The 26,139-nt window shown below is 36.6% G+C and overlaps 2 protein-coding genes across 2 annotated transcripts in view; one reads left to right on the top strand and one right to left on the bottom strand.

Moving 5' to 3' along the window:
* Positions 1-318, bottom strand: part of LOC102226727 (short transient receptor potential channel 4-like) — a 33,223-nt gene extending 32,905 nt beyond the window's left edge. The window contains exon 1 of the mRNA XM_023351826.1: positions 262-318. The gene's annotated coding sequence lies outside the window, so the exon portion shown is untranslated. The remainder of the gene's footprint in view (positions 1-261) is intronic.
* LOC102226984 (FRAS1-related extracellular matrix protein 2-like) overlaps positions 1-26,139 on the top strand; it is a 60,452-nt gene that overhangs the window by 9,821 nt on the left and 24,492 nt on the right. Inside the window, exons 3-6 of the mRNA XM_005796870.2 lie at positions 18,478-18,624; positions 21,124-21,354; positions 23,033-23,158; positions 24,133-24,384. Coding sequence (XP_005796927.1) covers positions 18,478-18,624; positions 21,124-21,354; positions 23,033-23,158; positions 24,133-24,384 — 756 coding nt within the window. The remainder of the gene's footprint in view (positions 1-18,477; positions 18,625-21,123; positions 21,355-23,032; positions 23,159-24,132; positions 24,385-26,139) is intronic.

The following is a 26,139-nucleotide window of genomic DNA, read 5'->3' as shown; positions in this document are numbered from 1 at the left end:
GCTTAGACTACTGCTTTGAAGTAACTTAACACCTGCAAAACAAAGGCGCAAACACAGCTTTAAAGCAAAAATCTCCATAATTACTTGAAAAGTCTTTTGTTTGAAACCAAATTGGTATATGGATGTTTGTGTTTATATGTATGTGTGTTCACAAGGAATGGGACTGCTCTTGTCATTTTAAATCAGTTAATTGATGTGTTTTGGTGGACTCCAGCACTCTCCTTGTCTCCTGGGGATTCAAGTGCATTCAGGTGAGCTTACCTGAACACACACAAGCCCTGGCATTCCCAGGTAGTTGTTTGTTGAGTTGGATCCCTGTCTGCTTCCAGCCAGTCAGTCAACATTACAGATGTTCCTAATGACAGACACAACTGCTGTGGTCTTTGTTTTTCATTCCAGACTTTCTTCTATGTTGTTTTTCCTTTTCCTGGGGAACCTGGAGACTGAAATAGATCATTAAGAGCTCAGTTCTTGAAAGAAGTCTGAAAGGAATTTGACTACAAGAATTCAGTAGAGAGTCAAGTCAACAATTCAGATTTGTTGAGAAATTATTGCGAATAATTACAAAGTAGAGATTTCTTTGAATTTAGTGAAGTGTTTTTGTCTTTAATACACTTCTGCAAGCTTAAAAAGTATGTTTTGCTTGTTATTTCTGCGTCATGAAATAAGGTAAGCTGAAGTCACTAAGTGCTTTCAGCTGATAAATCCTCTGAGCCATTTCAGGCCTCCAGTTATATCTGATATGTTGGTTGTCAACATCTTCCATGTTGCCAGCGTGTAATCGCCTGTGACACAGAGCACACACTCCATCTCTCTTGTCCCTCATCCTGTTTGACTCTGGGTTTGGAGGGATTATTTTACTCCCCATAGCGTGCTAGAGTACAACAAAAGTAAGATAGAACATGCACTCACATGCAGTTGTGAGGTTAGTATACTATATTATTCCCATCACAGCTTAGGTGATGACTCTGCAGGTTTTTTCTGTTCTTCTGTCCTGTTATTAATGAAACTGTATGGGCTATACTTTTCTTGTGGACTGTTACATTTCTCTGTCCTTGGAACCTGTATGGTATGAATCATATGCATAAGGCATGCTGTAAAACTCAGGAAATTACATAGCTGGTCATGTTATCGTCTTTTAAGGAGATTTGGGGGGCATAAAGTTATTTTTCAGCTTCTGCCTGTGCTTGTTTCTTGTTTGTTTTTCACATTTTGTGATTAGAAACCTGACATTTGATTGCTGAGCTTTTCCTGGGAAACAGCTGCTTCATGTTGGGAATAAACACACACACACACACACACACACGCCCATGCACGCACACACGCAAATTAGAGTGAGGATTTAGGCTAATCTTTTTAATTTGGTTAGTAATTTGGGTCATTTTTTTGCTCCCTTGCTGTCTTTCTAATTTTCCATACCAGCCTCCACTATAGCTATAATACAGCATACTGCAATATATATAAAGTTTATTCCCTAACATGTCCACTTGGAGTTTCACAGTAGCAGCTTCAGAAAGAAATGTTTGGTGGTGGTTAGATAGTTTCCACACCATGACTGCCACTGTTTTTCTGGAACCGGACATATTTCCCAACAGCCTAATTTGAGTTTGCTGTGAAACTTAACACTATTTCCATCTATCTGACCCATGTCTAGTTTTTCGACAAGTATGTGAACCAAATTCTACTAATAAGACTTTTCATTGTTGATAACATTGTCATTGATTCAGTCTCAAAGAATTTGTGTTTTACTCTCATTTTACCTTGAGAAAAATAAAAGGTAACCCTGAATGATCAAACGTTTCCCTTTGCCTTAATGTGCCATCAGCAAGTGTAGAGCCAAGGTTAACAAAGCAAAGACGAATTCCCAAAAGTATCAAAATCCCAGGCTCAGACTTGTCCTGTGAAAAGATAATATGTGTCGTCATGACTGCCTTAGGATATCAGTTTAGCAGAACTGAGGTTGTCTCAAGAGTCAAATGCTCCTTAGCTTAGGCTAGCTTTTAATTTTGACAGCTTCTTTATGGATTGTCCCAGTTCTCAAAACTGTAAAGGCTGACAAATGCATGTAAGAAAATACAAATGACATCAGCATCTGTAACAAAAAGAAACTCATCACAATTAAGTGCTGTGTACATTTTAATAGAAGCTAAATAAAAATGTCAGCCTCACACAGAGGGAGCAGTTTTTAACATATTAAAAACAACTTTATAAGATAGTTTTGACAGAGTGGGTGTCATTAATACTAAAGCTGCTGCAGTGACATCTCCTTTTTTCACATTTGCAAGGCTTTTGTTGGTTTTGCTAAATCACTCTGGATAATGTGTTTTTTGGCCCCCAAATCCCAGCAGTGGGCTGGAGCTTCTCTTCTCAGCATTGCTGCATATTAAGCCCCTGACAGCTGGTCCGTAATGTCCCAGCTCTCTTCAGATGAGGCTTGGGTTAGCTATTTGAACTCCTTGCATGATACACCTCTTTTATGTGCACTTATTATGCAGATTCACAGTGGCACAATGAAAGGATCCATCCCAGGTCCATTGTGAGACCAGCTGCCTGATTCTTTAATCAGAGATCTAAAATTGTTCATCAAATTTCTTGGCTACAACTGCGGTTGATGAAAAACTGTTTTGTTGCTGATTTCTTGTCATTTTCTCTCTTGTTTACAGCAACGTAAAAAACAGAGTTGTATTTTTTTTTAGTCAGTATGCCAAATAAGTATAACATTGGGGTGAATTGTGAGTATGGAGCAACCTGATGGAAACCTTCTAAGTATTGTTCCTTTTCTAACTCAAGGTCTAGAGTATGACATTATCTTTGAAAAGCCAATCTCATAAAAAATGCTGATGAAACCTTTAGAAGGTTTTCATTGTGGTTCAAGCCTCTGCTCTCCACCACATGCTTTCCATAAGTGTGGTCTGATAGACAGGATATAAGGTATCAGCTTGTCGAGAAATGGGAAGAGGGAAGAAACCGAGGAGTTGAAAGATAGAAGTGCTTTGTTGGTGCTGCTGTTGGTGAGAGCAAGGCGTCAAGTTGCTTCCTGTCGCCTGAAGTGATGACATGAATGTGCTGATGTGCAGTTCACTCCCCAAACACCTCCTATGTTGACAAGTAGTGAAATGTAGTAGGGTAGTAGTGGCTTCATCTGCATTCGAATAGAGCTCACCATTGACATGATTAGGTGTAAAGTAAGATGCATGCTGGCATGTGTAGGAGAATCTTAGATCTCCACATTTCTGAGAAAATGTGCCTGCCTCAAAGGGTGAGGAATGAAATCAGTGATTTCTTTTAGTTTTGCTATTTAGTGGTCAAAGATTATCTTTGTAATGTCAGCCTTTAACAAGGCATAAAAATGATGGTGTTCAATTGCAGTTTACAAAAAGGGAATTATCAAATGACCAATTTTTCAAGTACAAGCAAGACTTGTCTTTGTTAGAATAAAGCTGAAACCTGATATGTTTCTTTGTCTGTTTAGATGACTGTGTGCGGTGCTGTATTCAGATTTCTTCAGATTTAGCTTTTTCTTATCACACAAATTGTAGCACCAGACAAAAATAACCAGAGTTAAACCAAAAAACAGTTTTTGAATGGTAGTTTTGTTTATTAAAAGTCAAAAAGCTTTTCACACCAACCCATGAGAAAAAATAATTACCCGGTAAGCTTAATAACTGATTGTGCTTACCTTGGCAACAACAGTTGTCATCAAATGTTTGTTATTACTGGCAAGTTTTCCATCAGGAATGCTGGCATATTGTTGCAGAATTGTTTTAAATCAGCCACAGAAAATGAGTTTCCAACATTAAATGTTGCTTAGGATCAACAACAGAATTTAAGTCCAGATTTAGACTAGGTCACTAAATCCTTGTGTGGTTTTTTTATTGTTTTATTTTATTTTACATTTCATAGGTAGACACACCAATGTGCTTCAGATCACTTCCCTACTGTATAAAACAAAGTTATTTTTAGTTTAAGGTCAAAAACTAATGGCTGGACATTCTATTCCAGGATTTCTTGTTCCATTTTTTTTTACAGAAAATCACTTGGACCATGGAGAGTTAAAGCAGCCTCACGTCTGGTTGTAGGTAGTAAAATTGTTAAGTGATCTAAAATGTGACAAAAAAATCAAAAAAGGAAATTATTCTGAAATGGGATAAAAATATTTTTTTACAGCACTGTCGGTATGATTTGTTACAAAAATGTAGTTAGTGTAGTGTAGCTTATTGGTTTTGGAAGCTTTTTTTCCATTTGCAAATGAAAACATCAGTTGTTTTTACTTAGGTTAACTTTGTTGTATTTTGAAATTTGTTTCATGTATGAAGCAGTTATATGGGACAAAAACACAAGAAATCTGATTAGGGGAAAATACCAAATACCTCTTCACTGCACCATGTATAATTATACAAATATTTCCAAAACATCCAGTACAACATTTGTTCTAGTCTGTAAGCAGTTGAAGTTTTGCATTGTTGAATGTTTCGATCTGCCGTCCCTAATCTTTTCTGTTTTTGTCACAGATGGGTAATAAAGAAACTTTAAGAGAAGCTAAACCCAAATCTAAAAACATGAAAATTGTGCAGAGTTTGAATGAACCCTTCCCCCATGAAGAAAACAGGAAGGTGTTACTGACAGAAATTAACTAGACCAAGCAGGGGCTTATCTTAGTTTTCCAGCAGTTGAGCTGGGAGTGAAGAGTTACATATTAGCAAGCAAATAGGAAGATGGAAAAAAAAAGAACCAGAGGGTGCAGGTCTAGACAACTGGGCAGTCTCATACTGTGCTCCAATCATTCTTTAAATCCCCAAATAATTGGCTTATGCATAATAGTTACCACTAAAAGCTTTGAAGGTTATTACTGGTCAATTTTTTTTGAAATTGGGGATTTTTGTGCCTGTCAGGCGTTGTGAAAAAATCAGTATGCTAAAAGCAGTAATTTAAATTTTAAATTTAAAGGGCATATAACATATAAAGTTTTGACTTAGATCCCGCAATTGCTGTATTAATTTCCATAATCCTAAAAAGGCAAAAAAGTATGAAGGAAAAGAAGCAAACATCAGGCAGCCAGGAGCACAGCCAAAACTTGGAATACCAAACTCTGGCATCAATGCACAACACAAAGGTCACTCAAGAGAAAAGTAGTTATATCAAAGCATAAACTCAGCTTAATTTTGAATCCATAAAGTGGAGAATTATGCTGCGATCTATAAAGTGACCAGGAGGAAATCAGAAGAGTTGCTTATTGAGTTGTTGTCTGAGTGCAGTAGATTGGAGACTAAACAAACCGGCTCCTGAGTGAATGACTGCTTATAACAAAAATTCTAAACACTAAAAACACTAACCTTTGGTAGCACTCTAGATGTTAAAGTTTGTGCTCCAGTTCTGACCATCTCTGCTAAGTTTATTCCTGGGACTGTCAGCTCTTTGGTTTCTCCAAACAAATCCATGATAAAAATACTTTATATAAGGTAATCATACAGGTATTGTGCAAGTCTTGCTTTTTTCAACATAATCAGTCCATGGTTTTACTTGTGTTGGTTTAACCCCACCACAGTAATTAAGCTGTTGTCATGTCTAGTTCATCTTCTTCTAGCTCTCAGGAAGAAATTAGATCCAAAAATGCTAAACAACTTTCCTCAGATGTATCAGTGATCTGGGTGTTGAGTCGTAAAAATAATCTTCTAGATTCTACAAGGTGCAAACAGGTGTATTTCAGCATGTACAGATACAGGCTGAATACTGCAATGAAACCACCCCATAATTGATGAACTCCATTGGGGTTTGTGTTTAAAGAAACAAAAGGGCTATCTCCTCCTCTCCCTCTATCTCTCATTTCATTGTTATTATTCTATTGCTATTCTGCAGCATCCTATTTCATCTTTGATTCCACTATTTTCACTTCATCTCCCACATAATCCGGCCATTTCCACTTTTCAGCTACTTTCTCAAATCTGTTAGCAGCTTCTGCTGCTCCCAAGGCAGACATTCAACACCTGCTTGCTCAATTCACACACACAAAGATACAGTAATTACATTCCAGATTCAAGCAAATAGTGGCATATGGGTAATGCACTCAAAGGAGAACATGCATTTCTAGGGTTATTCTAATTATTCACGAAACATTTTGAGGACACTGTCAGATCTCTAACTAAATAAGTATGTTAATGTGTATATATATATTTTTACATCAACAAAAAAAAAGCCCTAAGAAGTCATTTTAACACAATGCTATGAAGGTTCTAGCTGAAGGAAAAGCTTAAATTTTCTAACAGAATCTGCAGTCAAATACAACACTGCTACAGCTACACCTGGATAAAATAGAGGATTTTCTTTCCTGATAAATTTTATGGTCACAAACAACTGTTATCGCCTGGTGGTCTGAGCTATCTGTCCTAGGGGGGACATAAACTGTGTTATGTCCTCTTCCATCAGCTTTGTCTTGTTGCTTCTCTTACATCTAACATTTTCAGTTGTTTCATAATCCTGGGGCAACACATGTTTCTAAACCAGGTATATTTTTGATGGGTGAGAAGAATCCTTTGTTTACCTCTGCTTAGCTCAACCAGGTGTTCAGTGTACTACTGTTAAAATTGTTTTTTCTTCAAAAAGTAATCTATAAAATTACTTCTGCCATCAAGTAATATTTGGTTTGAATATTTTGTTGTTCCAGATGTAATGTCAAAAAAATATATATGCAGGAATGGGAGTTGAAAAGAATTTAGCAATTCCGATTCCATTATAGATCTCACTTATTAATTTGATTTCTTATTGATTCTCGGATTGATTCTCAGCGAATTAGGAAATAAAATAAAAATACAAATGAGTTTGGCTGCATGAACAGTTTTTACAATTTGCATGTCTGTTGTTTCAGGAAGAATTTGAAATCTTTCAGGACTTAAGGTACCTCCAGCTGTGAAAAACACCCTCTCAGATGTTTTGTATTATTTATTTTTGACCGTGTCATTTTACCCTGCATTGATGAAAGGTTTAGCAAACGAGTGTGTGAGCCAGCCTCTGAGCCAGCCTCCCTCTGGCTGTCCTCATCAACTGAAGGTTTACATGAGATGATGGAAGTGGCTAACATTAATGTAATAAACAGGACCTGGAGAAGTCTAATGTTACTTTAGATATTTAAGGCAGAAGATGCTGTGAGCGAGAAGCTCCGTTTTGAGAGTCACAATTGTTCATAAGCAACGTATCAATCACTTTATATTTGTGCAAATTAATTTCATGTTGTGTGGTCAAATACTTGAGCATGTTGGACATGTTTCGTCCTTTTAAAGTACCGGTATTGCAATTGGCCCTGGTATCGTATGTTTTTTGTGAAATGTAGCCACACTTTGGACTTCTTCTTCTGTGACGCCATCTTGGACATGTCTTAGACCAGAGCGTGTACAATATGGCATCATGCAAATACGTCTCATGTTATTGGAGCCGACAAGTGTAATCATTAGGTAGAGAGATTAACAATTGCAAGGAACGGAACTACTCAAATTTCCATCCCTCATACATGTTTTATTGTATAGTGCCTTCCTGGTTTTGACTAAAAAGGTGTTTTTTTTGTCCAGAAAAGCATACTTTTAAAATAATTATTTGCTTTTAAAACCAAATAAAAGCCCACTTGAGGCTCATTAATGTTTTGTACTTGCTTTCAAAGGTTTCAACCCTAGTTTATGATGATATTATGCACTACAAATGAAAAATAGTTTAAAGGGCATTCATTGTACCTTAAAGACTCATTTCGATTAAGGCATTCCATAATAGATTGAGAAATAAATGACATTACCATACTGGCATGTGAACTGCTGTGCTTGTTCAGAGGTTTTGCATTTTTTAGCAGTCTTGTTGTGAACCATATTATTGCATATTAAATTAGGTTGTGGTGTTCAAATTAGTCCATGAAGCAATAATGTAACTGTTTATCCATGTGAAAAACAAAATTGTTTGTTCAACATCTCAGTGCCACACTAACAATAATTTGCATGCACAGGCTGAAAAAAAACCCAATCTATGGCATAATATGTTCTAAGCATCCCTAGATGTGCTTTTAACTTGCCAGTGGAAATTTACATCCAAGGGTTTTTGTTCTGCTGCACAGACTAATCATCCGTCTAAGATTACAAGCAAGAGACAATAACAACAGTAAATGCTTAGAAAATTTCATTCCTCTTTTTATGAATGCAGAACAGCATTCTTATCTTTAACATGCAGGTTTTTGCTGTTCAGCTGGATGTCTCCTTTTCGCCAGCTGTAAACAAAGGACAAAGAGTCATCCAACACCTATTTAAGAATTACCATTTTATTTTTGCAAGGAGCATTTTCCTTTCAGGCAAAAGCCCTTCCGCATGTTGGGGATTTGTAAGTAACGACTGTGAAATGCAGCTGAAACATGTTTGTTCAAATGACTCCAGTGAAGGCCAACCTTGAAAACAGGCACACCAAATTCCCAGCTTTATTAGTATGGTGCTCATGACTCTGTGGGACCGGGATGGGGTTTTTTATATTCTACGGCCTCACACTGTTGCTTTCAGCAAACAGTCCAGCATTATTCGGTCTGACAAGAGAGCAAACACTGTGCATTGAGGGGTCAAGAAATAGCTTGTCCTCTTTTGTCAGGTCCTCTCTTCCTGTATTCTCATGTTTCTTTGTTTTTTCCTGCATTTTCACACATAGCCATGTTGCTGTTTATCGTCTTTCTTTTCCTCCTTGGTGTACCTTCACACCATGAAAACATTAAGTTCAACAATTTATTTTGTCTTCCTGATCTCACAAACATTTTCAATAATATATGAAATGTCAGTTCATAAAATAGCTAAGGCCAACTACAAACATATACTAAGATCTTTTTTAAATATGTGTTTTCCAACTCTTTTCTCAAGCAAGTATATCCACACAGCACAGTTTAAAAAATAAAATCCTTTCTTACAAGAAAAGTTGAAGTGCTGGCAGCCGTATGTGTCACAGGAGTGTTGACTTATGTGTTTCTCTTAATAAAACATTCTTCAGTGCAGCAAAGTTCAGCCCACTCAGAGTAAAACTTTATTCACAGGCCCAATACAAACAAGGAAAGTTAGAACTAGAAGCAACAGAATGTATTAGGCTGCCCTTTAATTCATCTGATTGTCTCTGTTGTATCTGTAACCTTGACTTAATCGCTGCCTGCAGCAGGCTCCCACACAAAAAAGACACAACTTCACATAATTAAAATTTTTATTGTAAGGGAAAATCATTCATTGTATTTTGAAAGATTTAAAGTTATGGAAGACTGCTTAAACCATACATTAAGCAGCAAAAGTAACAGATGGGCAAAGAGACTGAAAATAAAATTGTGTTCAGCAGCTTGAACAGCGCTTCTGTGCAGATATGAACACACAGAACAGATCTCTGTTTCACTGAGTGGTAGGTGATGAACAGTTACCAGTGTCATGAAATATGCATAGCTTTCAAAATGCAACCCTTTTAAAACTGCAAAAAGAAAATACGCAATACAATTTTGACTGTTCAAAATGCTGTTTTTACACTAATACTAATAAATTAATGTTAAATAAAGTGTCTTATAGACCTGTGTTTTTGTACCACCCTTTCTCCACCCATTGCTGCACACTACCAGTCAGCTGTCTAAACGAAGGCTAATATGTTTCTCATATGTATATAAAAGGCAAATTTGGCCATTTGAAAACATTTGTATTTGCTATAATCATGAACATTTTCAGCATGGAAACTAAACAATCAGCAAACATCACAGTTATAAAGGTGATTCCTCTTTTGAAAATACAGTTGCTAAGCTGTTTTTTAAAGCAATTTAATTGTTAATACCATGATATAATGAAACTACTGCATTTTTAACTTGCATCTCATACTGACACATATCTAGTGCTTAACTGTGTTTTTATGAAGAAAACATGTAAGACATTCTGGTACTAATGTACTAATCCTGGCTGTTGCTATGCCAGCTGGAGTGAAGTTCTATACCTTATATTGCTATTTGATAAATAGTAAAATTTTGCAAATAAAACAAATCGATGTAAGTAAAAATGTGCATTGTGGTAAAAAGAATTTCGGAAAAAAAACAAAAAAACCTCGTATTAGCTTAAAGCCATAGGAAAAAAATATTATTAAACACCGGTGTTTTCTTGTACAGTGTCTAAATCAGTTATTTCTGTTGTAAACCAAACATTAAGGGGTTGAAATAGGAATTCACTTGAACCATTTAAAATTACTGTGGTTTTTGCTCAAAGCCTGGCAGCGATTTGTCTTTTTCTCTCCTGTGTTTTTTCAGTGGTGTGCGAATGGTTTGCCACAGCTGCTTGAGCAACCTGTGTGTTCATCCCATAAATAATTGACTGGTAAGAAGTGAGAAACTAAATCCACAATGACCTTTATGTGAGTGCTGAAAAAAGCCCGGTAGCTCCTAATTCAGCCTTTTGTTGGTACTCTCTTTTATATTGAGACTTGAGGCTTTTGCTTTTTAAACCTTGCGGTTCACTGTTAATTAAGACACTACAGGCTTTGTCCTCTTTGATTGACAGCAATGTTAGTCAAGGACAATCAAGGAATAGTTTTTCAGACCTTTTCTACCAATTCAAAGATAACGAGCCGTTTATCGTTTGTTTTTATAACTATTTAAATTTTTTAAGACCCTTTATTTACAACCTTTTTCTTTCTAACCTTTTTATCTACATGTTTTTAAGTGCACTTGTCACTAAAATTATACATGATGTGCCTTTAATGATACCATTAAAATTCTTTCCATACTTTATAGTAATGATGACCTTCCCATATGATTGGATTTTCCTGCCTGTGGAAGAAGAGGTCCTGATCTTTAATACGTGGCAGGGAATCTTCTGTACTTTGCGGGAAAACAGCAAACCAAGCAGAACCCTGAATTGTCTGACAGTTGTTTGCCAAATTATCATTCGAAGGTTGCCTAGGTAAATATAAATCCAGCCTATAATAATTCATTTGTTCTTAAAAGTCCATCAGGTGTGTACGTAGACTTGTATAATCTTATTAAATAATTATCGCCCTTTGAAAAGTCAGCAAGCATGCTTTGAGTTATATTTTCAAAAATAAATATTCCTTTGCATCCGTCAAACCAAATGTAATTAGTGTTTTTATGACTGTTGTACAAGTGTTGTTTTGCTAAACACAACTGACATCATAGCACTGTGTGAGGACACTGAACCTTAAATCAGGTTCCCAGGACGGGAGTGACCTTTACGTGTAATCAAATTGAACAGTACTTCCTCTGCTGTGTTTTTCTCTGAGACCACGAATAAAAAGAGCTTTCATTTAAAAAAAAAGAGCTTCCTGGATTCCTCCTTGCCTTAGTAGACATATGAGAGGCTCCTACTTTGTGACCAAAAGGGACTGTCACAGTGTGGTTTCCACAGCAACCTTTAATTTCTTTTTTGTCAATCATTTCTAGCTTAAATTGAGTTATTTGTTAAAATTCTTGTGAAATCATGCAAATTTTTATCTTTCCTTTTATGTAGGCATATTACTGCACATGGCTCTACATGTGAGAAAATGAATAGGGCTTTTTGGAACCTCAAGTCCTGTCATTTAGTCAATGTTTTAAAAGTATATGTGTCACTTTTGATCTGTGTCTGTTTGGAATAGTGCATGTGTAACTGGATCAAAGGTGTGGAATTCATTGTTGTGTCAGGATGGTGTTACTTTCAGCAGAGCACCATCTCATTTAAGAATAAACTGTCCATCTGAAACTACAAAGTACATATTCCAAGTTCAGCTTCAAGCATCCAGCATGCTGAGGTGAGTGAATCTCAATCAGTGATCACTGAATCTCTTGGCGTAGCAAGAAATTCAGTAATGTCATTATTGAGTCCTTTTCACAACATTTTAAGGGAGTTTGCATCAGTTCTGTAGAAGTGGTGTTTTTCAGCTTATGGGCTCATGGCAGTCAGTTTTAGCTGAATATCAAATTATGTATGATATTGTCAAATTCATAGTAAGGTGGTATCAGGTTTTTCTACACAATTGAAATGTAAGTCAGATAAGCAGTGGTATGACAGGGTTATTAGTTTTATTTTGTGGTTTCCCGACCCACATTGTCCCGATCGGATATGGGTCGATTAGGGTCCATACCTGCTGTTTTTATGCCAGAATCGGAGCATTGCCAGCACAGATGAGTTTATCACTTTCAACAATTTATTAGTTATATTGCTTTTATTAACAAAAGCATACCTAGACATTGCATCCCACATTTAGAATGATCACCAATAGTTTAATCACTTGTGTATTTATTTGAGATGGTAATCTCACAGGATTTTCCTGCTGAGAGCAAACCTCTTCTTGCATTAAGCTTTGATGGGTTCTTTGACCCGGCACTTTTGTTCAGAAGCACCTCTGGCCTTTCTCTTGGGCTCCACAAATGTTGCCTGAGAGTGACCACAGTGTCAGAACGGCCATGGTAGCAGAATGGGCTCTGAGGAGAGGTCAGATTTACTGCAGAGAAGTTCCCTGAGAGGGTACAAAAAGGTCTAGTGCTTGTGAAATAATAACTGTGCTAAATCTTTCGAGCCGTAACCAACTCTCCACTTGTGACTGCAGAGACAAGGCTTAGGGTGATTAGACCATATCATGCTTTCTCTCTCTGCTTGGCCATGTGTTTTCCCTTTCAATAGGATTCTTATATCCACTTTCCCTTAATTGGAGATGGAATAGAATATGCTGGTATAGTCTTGTTCACTGAGGGACAGGTCATGAAATAGACACACTACACCTAAATGTTCAGATGAAGATGAAGAAACATGTTTTCTATGACAGTAATGCATTTCTTTTTACAAAGCAAAGCCATGCAGAGATTCTTTCCCTATTAAAATGGTCTTTAAATTGATGTGTTTCCAAAGCAATATTGTTCCTCCAACAAAAGTACAATTGAAAAAAAAATGATTTGAAATATCTACCAACATTTGACATGCTGCAAAGTTAAACAGATTAGAGTCTCCCTGGCTAATATATTAACAGAAGACAAAGTACAGCGAAAGCAGAATTTCAAACCATATGAAATCCTCCTATATAATAGGTAAAGTTGTTCCTATCAGCATACATTAACCTGCAATTCTATACAGCAGATTATATAGTGACTTATATAACCCAAGAATTTAAAAAGTTACCTTTTCAAAACTTTTACCCTCGCATTGGTTATACTTTTTGAAGTATTTTTAATAACAAAGAGTGACGGCTAAAGTGAGTTTCCTCCAGCAATATAAGGATATAGTTATCTAATACGTTATATATTGTTTTAATACATTTTTGTTTTAAATACTACATGAGTGTATCATAAGTTGGATAATTGATACCAACTCATAATATACAGTTACAAAATATAGGAAATAAGCATTCTTTTAAACTGAATAGTTGGATTTTTGTGAGTGAATTCCTGTAACCAATATTTTTGTTTGCATATAATGTTTGTATTCAGAGTAGATATGAAAGACGAGTCCTTGCTTGTAAGTTGTCCAGAGCAGTGGTTCCCAAAATGTGGCAATGCCATTGCAGGGGGGGGGGGGGGGGTGGTGAGAAGCAGTATGGATGAATGAAAAAAAAAAAAAAAACAGTTACACAAAAGTGTTTCACTGTAAAGATGGTTTGTAGTGTGTTTTGTTGCAACCTGAAGTTTGAAATAAACTTCAGTGGAGTTTGAAAACAAAATATGTGTATAGGTTTATGTCTGGTTGAAAGGTGTGTGTGTCCAATTGATTTTTTTTTTTATTTTTGGGGGGGGGGGATTTTACTGGAATCCATAGGGGGCCCAGAAAATCTTTGGGAGCCACTGGTCTAGAGTACGCTGAGGTTCTTAACTGCTTCAGTGCATCTATTTAAAATAAGTTGTTTAATAAAGTTTAGATTAAGATAGCAAAGAAATAGCTGACGTAAAGACTTACTTACAGCTATTATTAGTAATATAAAGCATATGCTTTACTAAGGCTCAGATTTTATGTGTTTATTAATAATTAAAGACCCTCTATAGTAGAATAATCTTGCTGCTTTTACTGCCAATTTAGTCTCTTTTTATAGCTCATTAATAAATAACATTACTACAGCATGTTGACTAGTAGTTTTTGTGCAAGCTAGTGTTTGTGCAGCTTTATGTTGCTTTCTAATTAAAAAGATCAGACAAATTATGTTTTAAAATTAATGGGGACTGAATGATACATGCGTATTTTTAGGTGTGCTGTCATTTAATCAGCATTTACAGGTTGGTACCCGTTTATAGAGTCTGAGTACTGCGATGCTATCTCTGTAGGCAAATGGCTGCCTGTCTGTCTGCCCTGCTGAATTAACAGATGGGGGTTCATGGGGCATTGCAGCTATACAATGCTTGATGGTACCCAAATAAGGCCTGACTGCAACATGTATGTAGGGAGGAGACGGGGGCTCTCCGTTGGCAGAGTCAGGCCTCTCACATTCTTTAGCCTCTCTGAAAAGCCTTCTGTCTCTCATCACACAACCACCACCACGTGAGCAGAGAGAAGTTGTACAGCTAAATAGACTGTTCATATATTTGAAAAAAATGGTTAAGGTACAAGTGGTGAAAGAAAGGTTGAAACCTTCTGAAATTTTTACTACAAATGCTGAGTAACCATGAATAAACCAGTCAAGCAAATCAGTTGATTGAACTAATAAAGTGTAATCTGTAGAAATTGATATAATGAATAATGCTTTTTAACGGCTGTCAAGCCCAAGTCAACAAAATGCACTTCAGTAAAAAGGAGTGAAAATAAAGGGATTTTGATGTAGTTCACTAAATTTAGTCTCAGCGCTTTAAGGCCAAGCTAAAGATTAACTCTGGTGTTTTCCTTGGGGCCTCTTTGAAGTGGACTTACTTCAGCCCCTTCTTATCTTAATTAGAAAGAAATTTGGAGGAGTGAAGTGGTTCTTTTGAAACTGGCACCTCCACTCCCCCAGTTCCTTGAAGTCTGTACTAATACAGTTTTACCAGGTTGAAGTGTTTTCTCATGTTATTTTAGGCTTATGGTATAAAACTATTTTATGTAGACTTGCGTCTGTGCAGTTCCTTGTGTTCCTAACTGGTCCTAATATCTAAATTGACAGAGCTATTGATACCTAATTGATGCCTAATTTATCTAAAACACATTCAAATAGTGTTGGTCAAAGTATTTTGCTTGTTCACCCTTTTCAAAATCTAGATGAAGTTCCTTTCACACCAATAAAACGGAATGAATCCACTTTCATTGTTTATTGCCGAAGCACTCTGTATTGGCGCTATATTTCAGTCCCAAAATGCACTACTCCTGGTTCATTGATCAGTTTTTTCAAAATAGAGATCACCAACTTTATGCTTCAGTTTGCATATCGATTCTGTCACTGCTTAATGTTTGTTTCCTGGCCATTAAGATGGCGTTTTTAAAATTATTTCATTTTTCTGACTCTTCTTTGTTTTTTTATAATTTCCACCAATTTTCACCATTTTCTGTGCCCTTTAGAACTTGATAGTAAATATTCTTTTTCCAAAGTCTTCCAATACATTGCTTAATTTCCAAACCACAGTAAATGGTTTATAAAGCTGAGGAGTCAGGATCTCTCTTGAGTTATTACTGTAATGATCCAACACAACCTATGCTTCTCTAAATGTTTGCACAGAACCTGGAGCAGATAGATGTGTGTGGCATTTCTCTCTCAACACTAAAATATCTCCAAAAAAGGCCAGGCCGAGCAAGCTGAGTAACCACTCTGCAGCCAACAGACTGTCCACTGACAATCTGGCCAATCTGAGAAATAAATCTGTTCATACAACTAAAATATGTGTTTATTTGGAATTCATGGCAAAACTATAATACAATATCCAACTTTCTGTCTGTAAAGCTGAACTTCAAAAATACGGTAATCAAAATATGAAGTCTTAATTCAATATCCCACTGGGACTAGTCAGATATTCCTTCCAAGAATGTGTCTGTTCCAGTGCTGACATTTGATGGATCTGTTCCAACTGTTTCAAATTCCAACTCTAGTCTTTGGAATCTGAAAATACACCAAGGAAGGGATTGCCAACTTTGGATGGGAGTTTTAGAGTTTTAGGGTTTTGGGTGAAATCAGTAGCAATCAAAACATAGTATGAACAAATTTAAGTCAGAATACGACACTGTGTTAAACGCAAAACTGAATGATTTGTTGCATTGATGCTTACTGTGGCTGGAACTATGCCAAAATTAACAATGTACAGTTTAAAAGACTGTTCTTAAAGTGACATCCAGTTTAAGCAGCTAATATTGACACCAATATCCTGTTTTTATACAGCACATTGTGTTTGGTCAGAAAACTGTGGATTGTTTTTGTTTTAAAACAAGAACATACCTCTTTGAACCTCAGTTTCAAGAACAAATTATGTCCTTGCTGTCATACGAGTACTTTTTTGAAGCATAAAATTCTTTGCCATAAACAAAATAGTTTATCGTTGCTTTGGGACATTCTCAGCATATGCATCTGACAACAACTTAAATAGTTTTTCTTTAAAAATGTTGTAAGTTTAAAATCATGGCCAAGATACCAGACAGATGGCCAAGACTTACGTTTTTGTTGCCTTGGTGAAGGACAGGCTCAAAAGCTTAGGGATCACACATGCAGTGTTTACCACTGGCACCAGTGCCACACTGCTGGCCTTAATCCAAGTGGTGCACTGAGGTCCTGTCATACAAAGGTCACCTGTCTTCAGAAGAATGATGTGGAACACACAGGAAGGAAAAATCCTGCTCTGTAGTAGACCTTAGGAAGGCATGACTCATGCAATGACTGTTTTACCAGCTACTGTAATTGAATACAGCTCCTTCTGCATGTGCCTTTTTCAACCAAGACATTAAAGGTGAAACAGGAAATCTTGCTTTTTTTTGTATTTTATTTAATTTAAAATTTGTGTCTCAATGTGTGTTGCAAAAACCTTAAAAGTCAAGAGAGTCATTGCTTTCTTGTGATCATATACACTGTTACACAGATGCTGGGGAGATTTTAATACCTGTTCAGGCACACACACTTGTTTATATTTCTATCTACGTCAGGACTTTGTGTTGACTTCCATTCAATTTAGTAACTGCATTTATATCTAACCCAGACATTTTACTTAATCCTAATTATTACTAGTATATTCTTATCCCTAAGCTTCACCAAAACTCAATTCACACGTTAATGCTAACTATAATCCCTGAGCCTAAACAAGGCCCACCTCATATTGGCAGGATTAGGAACAGGCTTTGATCTCCACAAGGCACATTGGTCTTCAGAATGTTAATAAATATGCCAGAAGTGGTTCTAAGACGAATATAAATAAGTACACACACACGCATCATAACAGGACTTTGCATTGACTTCCATTCATTTTCCCTTCATTTCTATAACCTAACCTCAACCTAAACTGAACCACTACCAGTACATTCTTAATCCTAACCCTAATTTAAACCAAATACACACCTTAATCTTAAATCTAATCCCTTACCCATAAACAGTATTTTCCTAAAGGGGGCCTTATAAGACCTTACAAGGTGCAAATGCAAAGACACACACATACACACCCCATACATCTTAACCTCCCTTACACATAATACAACACCCATGGTGAAAGTGTAATGGCTCTACGGCGCTTAAAGAGAAAAGGAAATGAATGCAGCGAAGTGGTCGGCTGGAGGTGACAGATTTACTGACCATAACAATAAGGGTGGTGCTGTGCAGAGACTTTCACTTGTGCCTAACATAAACAACAGCAGCACTCTGAATTCTTTCTGCATTGTTCCTGAACCCTCCTGGCAGTTTTGCTTTTATCCCACCACTTTCCGTACTGTTAGCTGTTTAGTGGATCACTCATCTGAATCTCTCATGGCTCCTTCCTAATAGGAGAAGCCAGCAGGTCTCACTGTGCAGGCTTTAACTTTTATTAACCTTTGCCATTATTTACGCTGTTAGCTACTCCTATAGCAATTAAAATATCAAAGTCTGATGCAGTTTCTTTATGCGTCACTGTGTGTGCTTGTTCCAATGTTTTCTGGTGGGGTTTGTGTATCCGTGCACGTTTGATGTCTGTTTTTGTGCCCGCGCTTTGAGTCTTTATGGTCAAATGGTAGCAGTTTTGCCCTTCGGTGTTTTGAGCTTATAGTCTTTGAATAGAACTTCAAAAGGGAAGAATAAAACATCTCAGTTCAGCCAGAAAACAGACACCCTTCATCTTAATTAGAAATAAAGCAATTAGATTGCACAAACTTTGTTCCTTTGACATAAGGGTTTTGCACGCCGCATACCTCCCACTGAGTCCTGGCTAAGACTCAAAATCAACTTCCTAAGATGTCAATGAAATCACTCTAATCAGGGATATTAAATTTTTGCCCCAGACTAAAAACAACCACCGTGTTCATTTAAAAAATATATTTTGAATACTCAGTCCTGGCTAGGTTATCTGACTATGTTTTCTTTTGCAGCTTTGTAAACTAAATAACCTTCTTTCATTTCTATGTGCAGGAGGCAACAGGCTTAGAAACCAGCAGTTCAGGCTAAATTGGGCTTGGATTTCCTTGGAAAAGGAACACTATGTGGTGGACGAGGAGGTCAAGTTCCTAGAGGTGGTGCTGAAACGTCGTGGTTACCTGGGAGAGACTTCGTTTGTTAGTAAGTAGATCTTTCCTCAACCTGCCTTTTTTGGTAGCACAAAATCATTGAAATCACAGTTTCAATGCAATGAAAACTGTGGTCCTCAGATTTTATTTTAAAACCATAACTTAAGATTCTAACAAAGAAGTGCACAAAGAAGATATTGTTTGGCAAGCCATTAAACTGAAAGACAAGCAGACCCTTTGATATATTTTGGGACAAAAGTAAGACTTGCTCAGAAATTCAGTAGGGTCACTCAGGTTATGACCTTTAACCTCTCTCATCCGGCCAGTGTTTGTGTTTCAATCAGACAATAGCAACGGACAATCCCATAATAGCTGTGTGTTCACATGCATAAGGCCTAAGTTAGTGACTATAAAGGATGAACTCAAACCATGAATTTACTAGAACAAAACACTTTTTAAATCTTGTTTGTTCAAAGTCTCAAATTCTTGCTACTGGTACCATTTTTTATTGTAATTAAAATGGCTTCTTGCTAAAGGTTTACCTGTTGAGATAATTTCAGCCGCTTTTATATTTTATTTTCTAATGGTCCCAGTAACCATTAGACCAGTAAAACATAAAATGTAAATGTTAATAACATTCTGGTTTGATTTTTACTGTGCGTGTAGACTCACAGATGCTTTTGAATTATTTAAAAGGTTAATCTTTTAGTTTGAGTCATACTCTATTGCTTCTTCTTTTAAAGGTGCCAAAAGCTTTTATTGGGCCATTTTCTTAAAAACATAAAATGCGTACATCTTTGTTCTCTAGACATTGGGTGTCCTCTGTATCAATACATTTTAACTGGTCATTTTCAGCATCTATGCTTAGTTTTTTCAGAAATACTTTAGAGAAAATCTTGTAGTTCAATAAAGTCTGCTATATCATAACATCTCTTGCAAAAGCAAAAATGATCTTTGATTTTATATGTAAAAAATCAAAGTGCTGCCATGACATTCTCACTGCTCGCTGAGAAAGTTTCTCATAAAAAACCTTTTCATGAAAACTTAGGATAGCTTAATTTGACCTGCCATGCCAACCTCTGATCAAAGAATGCCCCCAGTGGTGGGCTATTGCCTCGCTGCTCTGTGTACACAGTGAGGGCTGCACCAGTTTGGAGGCTACAGTTAGCCCACCTGTCATGAATCCTTAGAAAACTGCTGTGATCAGGGCCATTCAACGCAGGCCTCGTGTGGGGCATAGAATTCAGGCAAATTATATTTTCTCCTCTTATGGCTCTTTGAAGGCTGCAGATCTTTTAAGCCCCATTAAGTGTGACTGTTTTATCTCAGCATAGACGTGCAACAGCATTTTCCCACTATCTTCGCTTGCATATCAAAGTCCAGTTTCATTTTCATCAAATACTGAAACCGTAGTTTATAAGAATTGCTAACTTTGCAATCGTTAACCTGAAAATTATTGACTATATTGTTTATATTTACACAGTAAAAAAAAATGAAGTTTTCATCTCCTTTTCTTCTGCAGTGTTTCACATTTTTTATGCACAGCTACCTAACGTCTTTACATGTTTTTTTTTTGTTGTTGCTGCTGCGTGCAGTCATGCTTTTTTTCCAAAGCTCTGATGCATGTTATGTAGTCAGTTAGCAAAGACAATGGAGGCGCTGTGTGACATTTCACTGGCCTCACTGCTCTGACCCAACAGGAATCATGCCAGAGTCACCGCTATGGTGACTACGAGTATACAGCCAAACAGTGGGCATATAAAAGGTCAGAAACTGCATGGCGGACTAAGACCATTTTTGCTGAGATCAGGCTGGTTTCTACATTTTTTATTTTGTTCTGGCCAGGATGATTAAAAAATTATCCAGGTGTAAAATGTATCCCCCTTATCAATTTTTTGTTTTTCATACTCAGCTGGTCGTATTGGTCGTCGAATATCAACTCAGTCTTACAAAAGAACAACAGAGGAAAAAATGAGTTGCATATCAAATAATTAACATCTTCTTGTTACTACCAAACAAATAAAAGGATTCCACTATTTATCAAAAGTTGTGTGCTGCTTTTATAAGAAAAAAATAGAGTAAAGAGCAAAACGTTATCAAAATTTGACTTGGTTGATGGTCTACTTCAGAGTTTTATCAGGCAGAGAGATTAGAATTTGAAAAATGGTAAAGAAAAAGTAAAGTTCCAAGGTTATAAAACACCAGAGAATCCACCCAGATAAAACTTTACAACAGCTTCTTAAATAAGTCAAATGAAAGTAGAAAGCTGAACCCTTTTGATCCTTTGTTTTTTCTCATACAGGATACTCTATTAAAATTGTACACGGCTTTCATATAGACCAAACAACACAACAACAGTTTAATAGCTCACAAACGCATCCTTTATCTAAACTAAGAGTTAACTTTACCTAAATCATAAAATCCAGTTGGCACAATAAAGTAGGCAAGAGAGCACAGAGTCTCTGAAGGTGAAATGTGAAGATTAAAAATTCACATACATAGATTGTAGAAGATGATAATAAACAAAAAAATATCCACATCTTTCTTTAAGGCATCGGCACAAAGGATAATACTGCAGTGAAGGACAAAGACTTCCGTGGGAAGGCTCAGAAACAGGTGCAGTTCAACCCAGGCCAGACCACATCCACCTGGAAAGTCAGAATCCTGTCAGACAGCGAGTATGAGGTGTCAGAAACCTTCCAAATTGTTCTGTCCGACCCGGTGATGGCTGCTCTCGAATTCCCAGAGGTTGCTACAGTGGAGATCCTGGACCCAGATGATGGTCAGTTACTATTTTACTCAAAAATATGTTTGCAGCTTAACTCATCATGGTTTAAAGTCATACCTACTGCTACGGTTGTCTTTGATTTCTACTAAGCTCTTGTATGGTTTTGAAGCACACTTAGAAGTTTACTTTTGACAAGCAAAGATGTCAATTATGGTTTTGAAGAAGTGGCAACAAAAAACAGAATTACCACATGCTGTTTCTCTACTAAACAAAACACAAAAGCCTGACAAGCAGTATGTTCATATAGGTACTGTACAAAACTGGCTAAACCAGCAATTTTCTTATAGTTTGTTTGTCTTTTAAATAATAGAGAGCTCGGTTTAAAAAAAATAATCCCTCAACCCTTATCAAAGCTAGCTTCATGTTTGGATTTGATCATGGAAATTCATCTTTCATCTGCCTGAGGGCATCAGAGCTCTATAAATACAGCGCTAATCCAGAAGATAAAAGAGGGCTGACAACGTAAAAATACTGAGCACTACCGTATTATGAAGGCTGGTACAGGTTCTAATTTTAGACAAGTATGGGCTTTGAAGGTATTGTCTTTCCTCAAATGTCATGGAACATTATTAGAGAGATTGGTTATGAACTTCATGTGAAATGCTCATTATGATAATATGGAAGAAGCAGAGCTTGAACAGATAAAAAGGAGCTGATGAAACAAAAGGTTTACTCTTGTAGAACTGGAATAGAGAAGAGCAAATATTGATCCTATAGGTCTTTACTGAGCAGAAATTTGTTGTAGACATTGTATAATAATTAACATGTTTATGAAAAGCTTGTTTTTAGGCAAACACTTGTAGGTGGAGGCCCATCAAGAAAAAAAAAAGTCGGCTGCCTTTCTTAAGTAAAAAGGTTTTGTTTTTTTCCTCATGCCCTGAGCAGCCTCTGTCGTCCTACAGCTACATCGATTGTTATTGCATTCTACTGTTTATAGTTTTCAAAGTTTTAAAGTATTTTGGCCTGTCAAGGTCACATAAATTCCAAAGGCATAAAAATATTTATTCTATTTTTTTTTTCTGAGAGCATATGCTTAGAAAGGCCGCAGGACCTCTACGCAGAACCAGTGAGAATAAATTATTACAGACCAGACCGACTACATTAGCTGAAATTCAGAAAAACTAAGTATTGTGGAGAAAAGCTAGAATATTATGTGTTGTTTGCACTGGGTTAAGAAAGGACAACAGATGTGGATTATTTACTACCTGAGCAGTACAATGACCTTCCTGCAGAGGAACTGATAATTGAAGCTGAAGCCACTTAAAAAGATTTTGTGACTGAAATGCTGCAAAATTATTAATGTTTTGAATGACCTACAAAACACAGGGAAGGAAGCAAAAAAAAAAGAGTTTTCAAAAAATTTTCATTAAAGAAAATGTGATTTCTCAGTTTAGGAAGAGAAATTGAAACAAAAAATGTCTTGCAAGAAAACACTTAAATCAAATTGGAGTAGCAAAAAGCAAACTAGAAAGATGTTGTTGTTTTTTTAAAATCACAAGACATTTTCCACATTTAAGAGGTCCAAACATCACAAATTCTTTTTTATGGTGTGTGGACCAAAAAAAGGTGCCAAATCTGTTTGCAAATATGGTAATTATGTTGTTCTGTTTGCATTCTTGTATTACAGTGCAAACAGATTGAATGTGAGTATTTAACTTTTTCCAACATACAGAATCAACAGTGTTCATACCCTCAGCTGTGTACAACATAGAGGAGGACATTGGTGAGCTGCTCATCCCTGTACTCAGAAGTGGGGATGTGAATCAAGAGCTTATGGTTATTTGCTACACTCAGCAAGGTAACACCTACCTGTGTGTGTTAACATTAATGCTGTCTTAGTTATTGTTGGCATGTGGTTTTCATAAATCCTAATGTTTTTTAGTATTGCGTAACCGGTACAGACACTGCAGATTTCTTCTTACTTAGTTTTATAAAGCTTTGACAGATACGAGTTAAATGGTAAAATGGACTGAACTTATATAGCGCTTTTCCAATCATTTGTACCCAATGCAGATTTTTCTTTGAAATATCAAACATAAAAAGATATAAAACAGCATTCAAAGGTTTTTTTTCTCTAACCATTCTAAGAGGAGTCAGTATAAAGCATTTTTATGAAGAAAAGACAGACTGATCGATAACTAATTTTAGCAATGAGGCTGATTAGCAAGCACAGCATGACTAAACATTAATAAAAAGTGAAAAGTCACAGAGAAAGTCACTGAATTGCCAGAGGGGACTGAATACTTGCTAAATCTAGCGACAAAGTTGCCAAGTTGAAAATACGTTCTTCACTCAGCAACAATTTCCTTCCTTTCCATCAGAGTGATCAGGTTCACTGATTGGAAAAAGAAAGTTTTTTTTTCCCAGCTGGTCGCAGGTTAGAACTGGTCAGCCTAAACATTGTTGGTCTGGTCATCCATGAGTGCAGATCCTGTAATTAGTGTTGTAAAGTATATAAATGACGATAATGATTCTATTTAGATGTTAATTAATTAATCTGCTGGTTTGGATTTGTTGGATGAGATTCTGATCTGGAGAGTTAAGATTAGCAACAAGCTTCAATAAACATTTTACAGAAAATTAACTATTTTGTATTGAATTACTAATATTGTTGTTTTTTCCAGATGCACGGCAGACTTGATTGCTAAGTCAATAAGAGCTAAATATATTGTTAGAAAAAAAGGCAAATTATACAACAGATCATGCTTTGTATTGTGTCAAATTTCAGCTCATTAAATTTGTATTCTGTAATTCTCTTTTCTGCCCGTTCAGTTTCCGCCACAGGCACTGTCCCCACCACTGTGCTGTCCTACTCTGATTACATCTCTAGGCCTGAGGACCATCACAGCATCCTGCGCTTTGACAAGGGAGAGATAGAGAAATCCTGTCGGATAGTGATAATTGATGATTCCCTGTACGAAGATGAGGAAAGCTTCAATGTCACCCTCAGCATGCCCATGGGAGGACGCCTCAGCTCAGAGTTCCCCACAGCCAGAGTCATAATCATTCCAGATATGGATGATGGTAAGAGAGCATTTCACTGATTGTAACTGTGCATTAAAATGCAATCAGTCCAATAAATTACAGGGCTGTGATTGTTCAGTGATTTCTTTGGCAATTTTCTTTTTCTACCTTTTACATTTTTAGAAATGTTTTAGGAATCAAAATAAACCCCAGCTTTTTCGTTCTAATTGCCCTTCTTTTCTAGAAGTGTTCTTTATACAAAGTGTAGAAGTGCCTGAACTTGGATGTATTCTTACAGCAGAAACAGTGGCTTCAGGAAAGGTTTTGAAATTGTTTTTCAACTCACCCATAAAATTATCAAGGGACTCAGAACATGCTGATGTCAGTGGCCGTTATGTTTTTGTATATTGTGTTTGTTTGTATTTCACTGACAATGTCTGTGAGAGAAAATGTTTGGGTGTGCAGTCTTCCTCCTTGGTGTTTATCTCACATCTGCAGGCTCTCATTGTTGGGCTGCTGGCTCCCATATCTTCCTGATTTCCTTTGTTCCGAACACCTGTCGGCCTCTCTTCACTCCCCTATCAATCTGGCAATCTGTGAAAGTACGGCTGCTGTGAGGACTCTATATATTGTAGGCAGGTCGCAATGAAGCCAAAAAGCTAAGCATACTAGCAAAAATCATTCAAAATTTACCTAAAAAAAATCACTTTTTTAGTCATATAATTGAAGTGATTAAACAATATTTGGTTATAAAAAAATGTGTGTTGATTGTTTACTTTTAAAAGTAAAAATATGACTTCTGGCTCTAAAGCTTGAACGCTCATGGACAACATTGGATTTGCATGAACGTACAATGGCAAACCAGTAGAATTGAGCTACCAGTTGATAATCGCTATTACATTTTTAAAAGACCAAACAGTAAGTTCATCTGATTATGTAAAATCTACCACAGTAGTTCATATTTTAGTCCTTACTACAATAGAAATATCATCCATAAATTTATGGAGAGGATTTTTTCCATTTATACCTTAAAACCATAGACAAAACAAGAGAAAACAAAAAACACAAAACAGAATTATTTACATAAAATCCTAAGAGAGTTTAAAACCACACAACAGACTGTCATTATTCATTAAACAAAGCCAAAATGAAAAAGCTGTGTTTGAAAGGGGGTTTAAATATAAACTTTTAGTTCTGATTCTTGTAAAGTTATTTTTTTTTTTTTCTAATCGCCTCGCAAGGGGTCTTTTGTGGGCTCTAGTGTCCCTTTTTTTTTTTTCAAAGTAGGCTGACAGGAAAGGTGGAAGGAAGACATGGGGTTAACATCGTCGGGTCCGCGACAGCCGCGTCGAGGACACGTTGCCTCTGAATGTGGGTCGCTCTAACCCCTCCACCACCACGGCACACCCTGATTCTTGTAAAGTTTATGCTCAATTAAAACCACACAACCTGTCAACCTGTGTTTTATTGCCAAAATATATAATAGATCAGAAGCCAGTTTATAATCCCACAGTAAGCAAAGTTTGGAAAACACATTTGCTCTTTGCAGACATTTAGTGTGGAAATTTTAGATGCAAGTCATGTATTTAATGAAGATTTACAGACTCATAACACTGCAGGGATCCAATCAATATGCTAAGAGCATAAAAAGAACAGCTATTGAAATAAACGTAAAGGGATGCACAGATTAATAGTTCTTTTTTTAGAAGCTCTTCTTCCTTAATTTCTTAACTTCTTTATTCACTGACCCGACGCTGAACTTTTCTCATTTTCCTCCTCTGACTGGGTAATGTTTTCTCTGGGATCCTGCTGCTT

Source organism: Xiphophorus maculatus, chromosome 18 (assembly GCF_002775205.1).
Source record: "Xiphophorus maculatus strain JP 163 A chromosome 18, X_maculatus-5.0-male, whole genome shotgun sequence".
Taxonomy (NCBI): Eukaryota; Metazoa; Chordata; class Actinopteri; order Cyprinodontiformes; family Poeciliidae; genus Xiphophorus; species Xiphophorus maculatus.
This window is presented reverse-complemented; position numbering and strand designations above follow the sequence as displayed.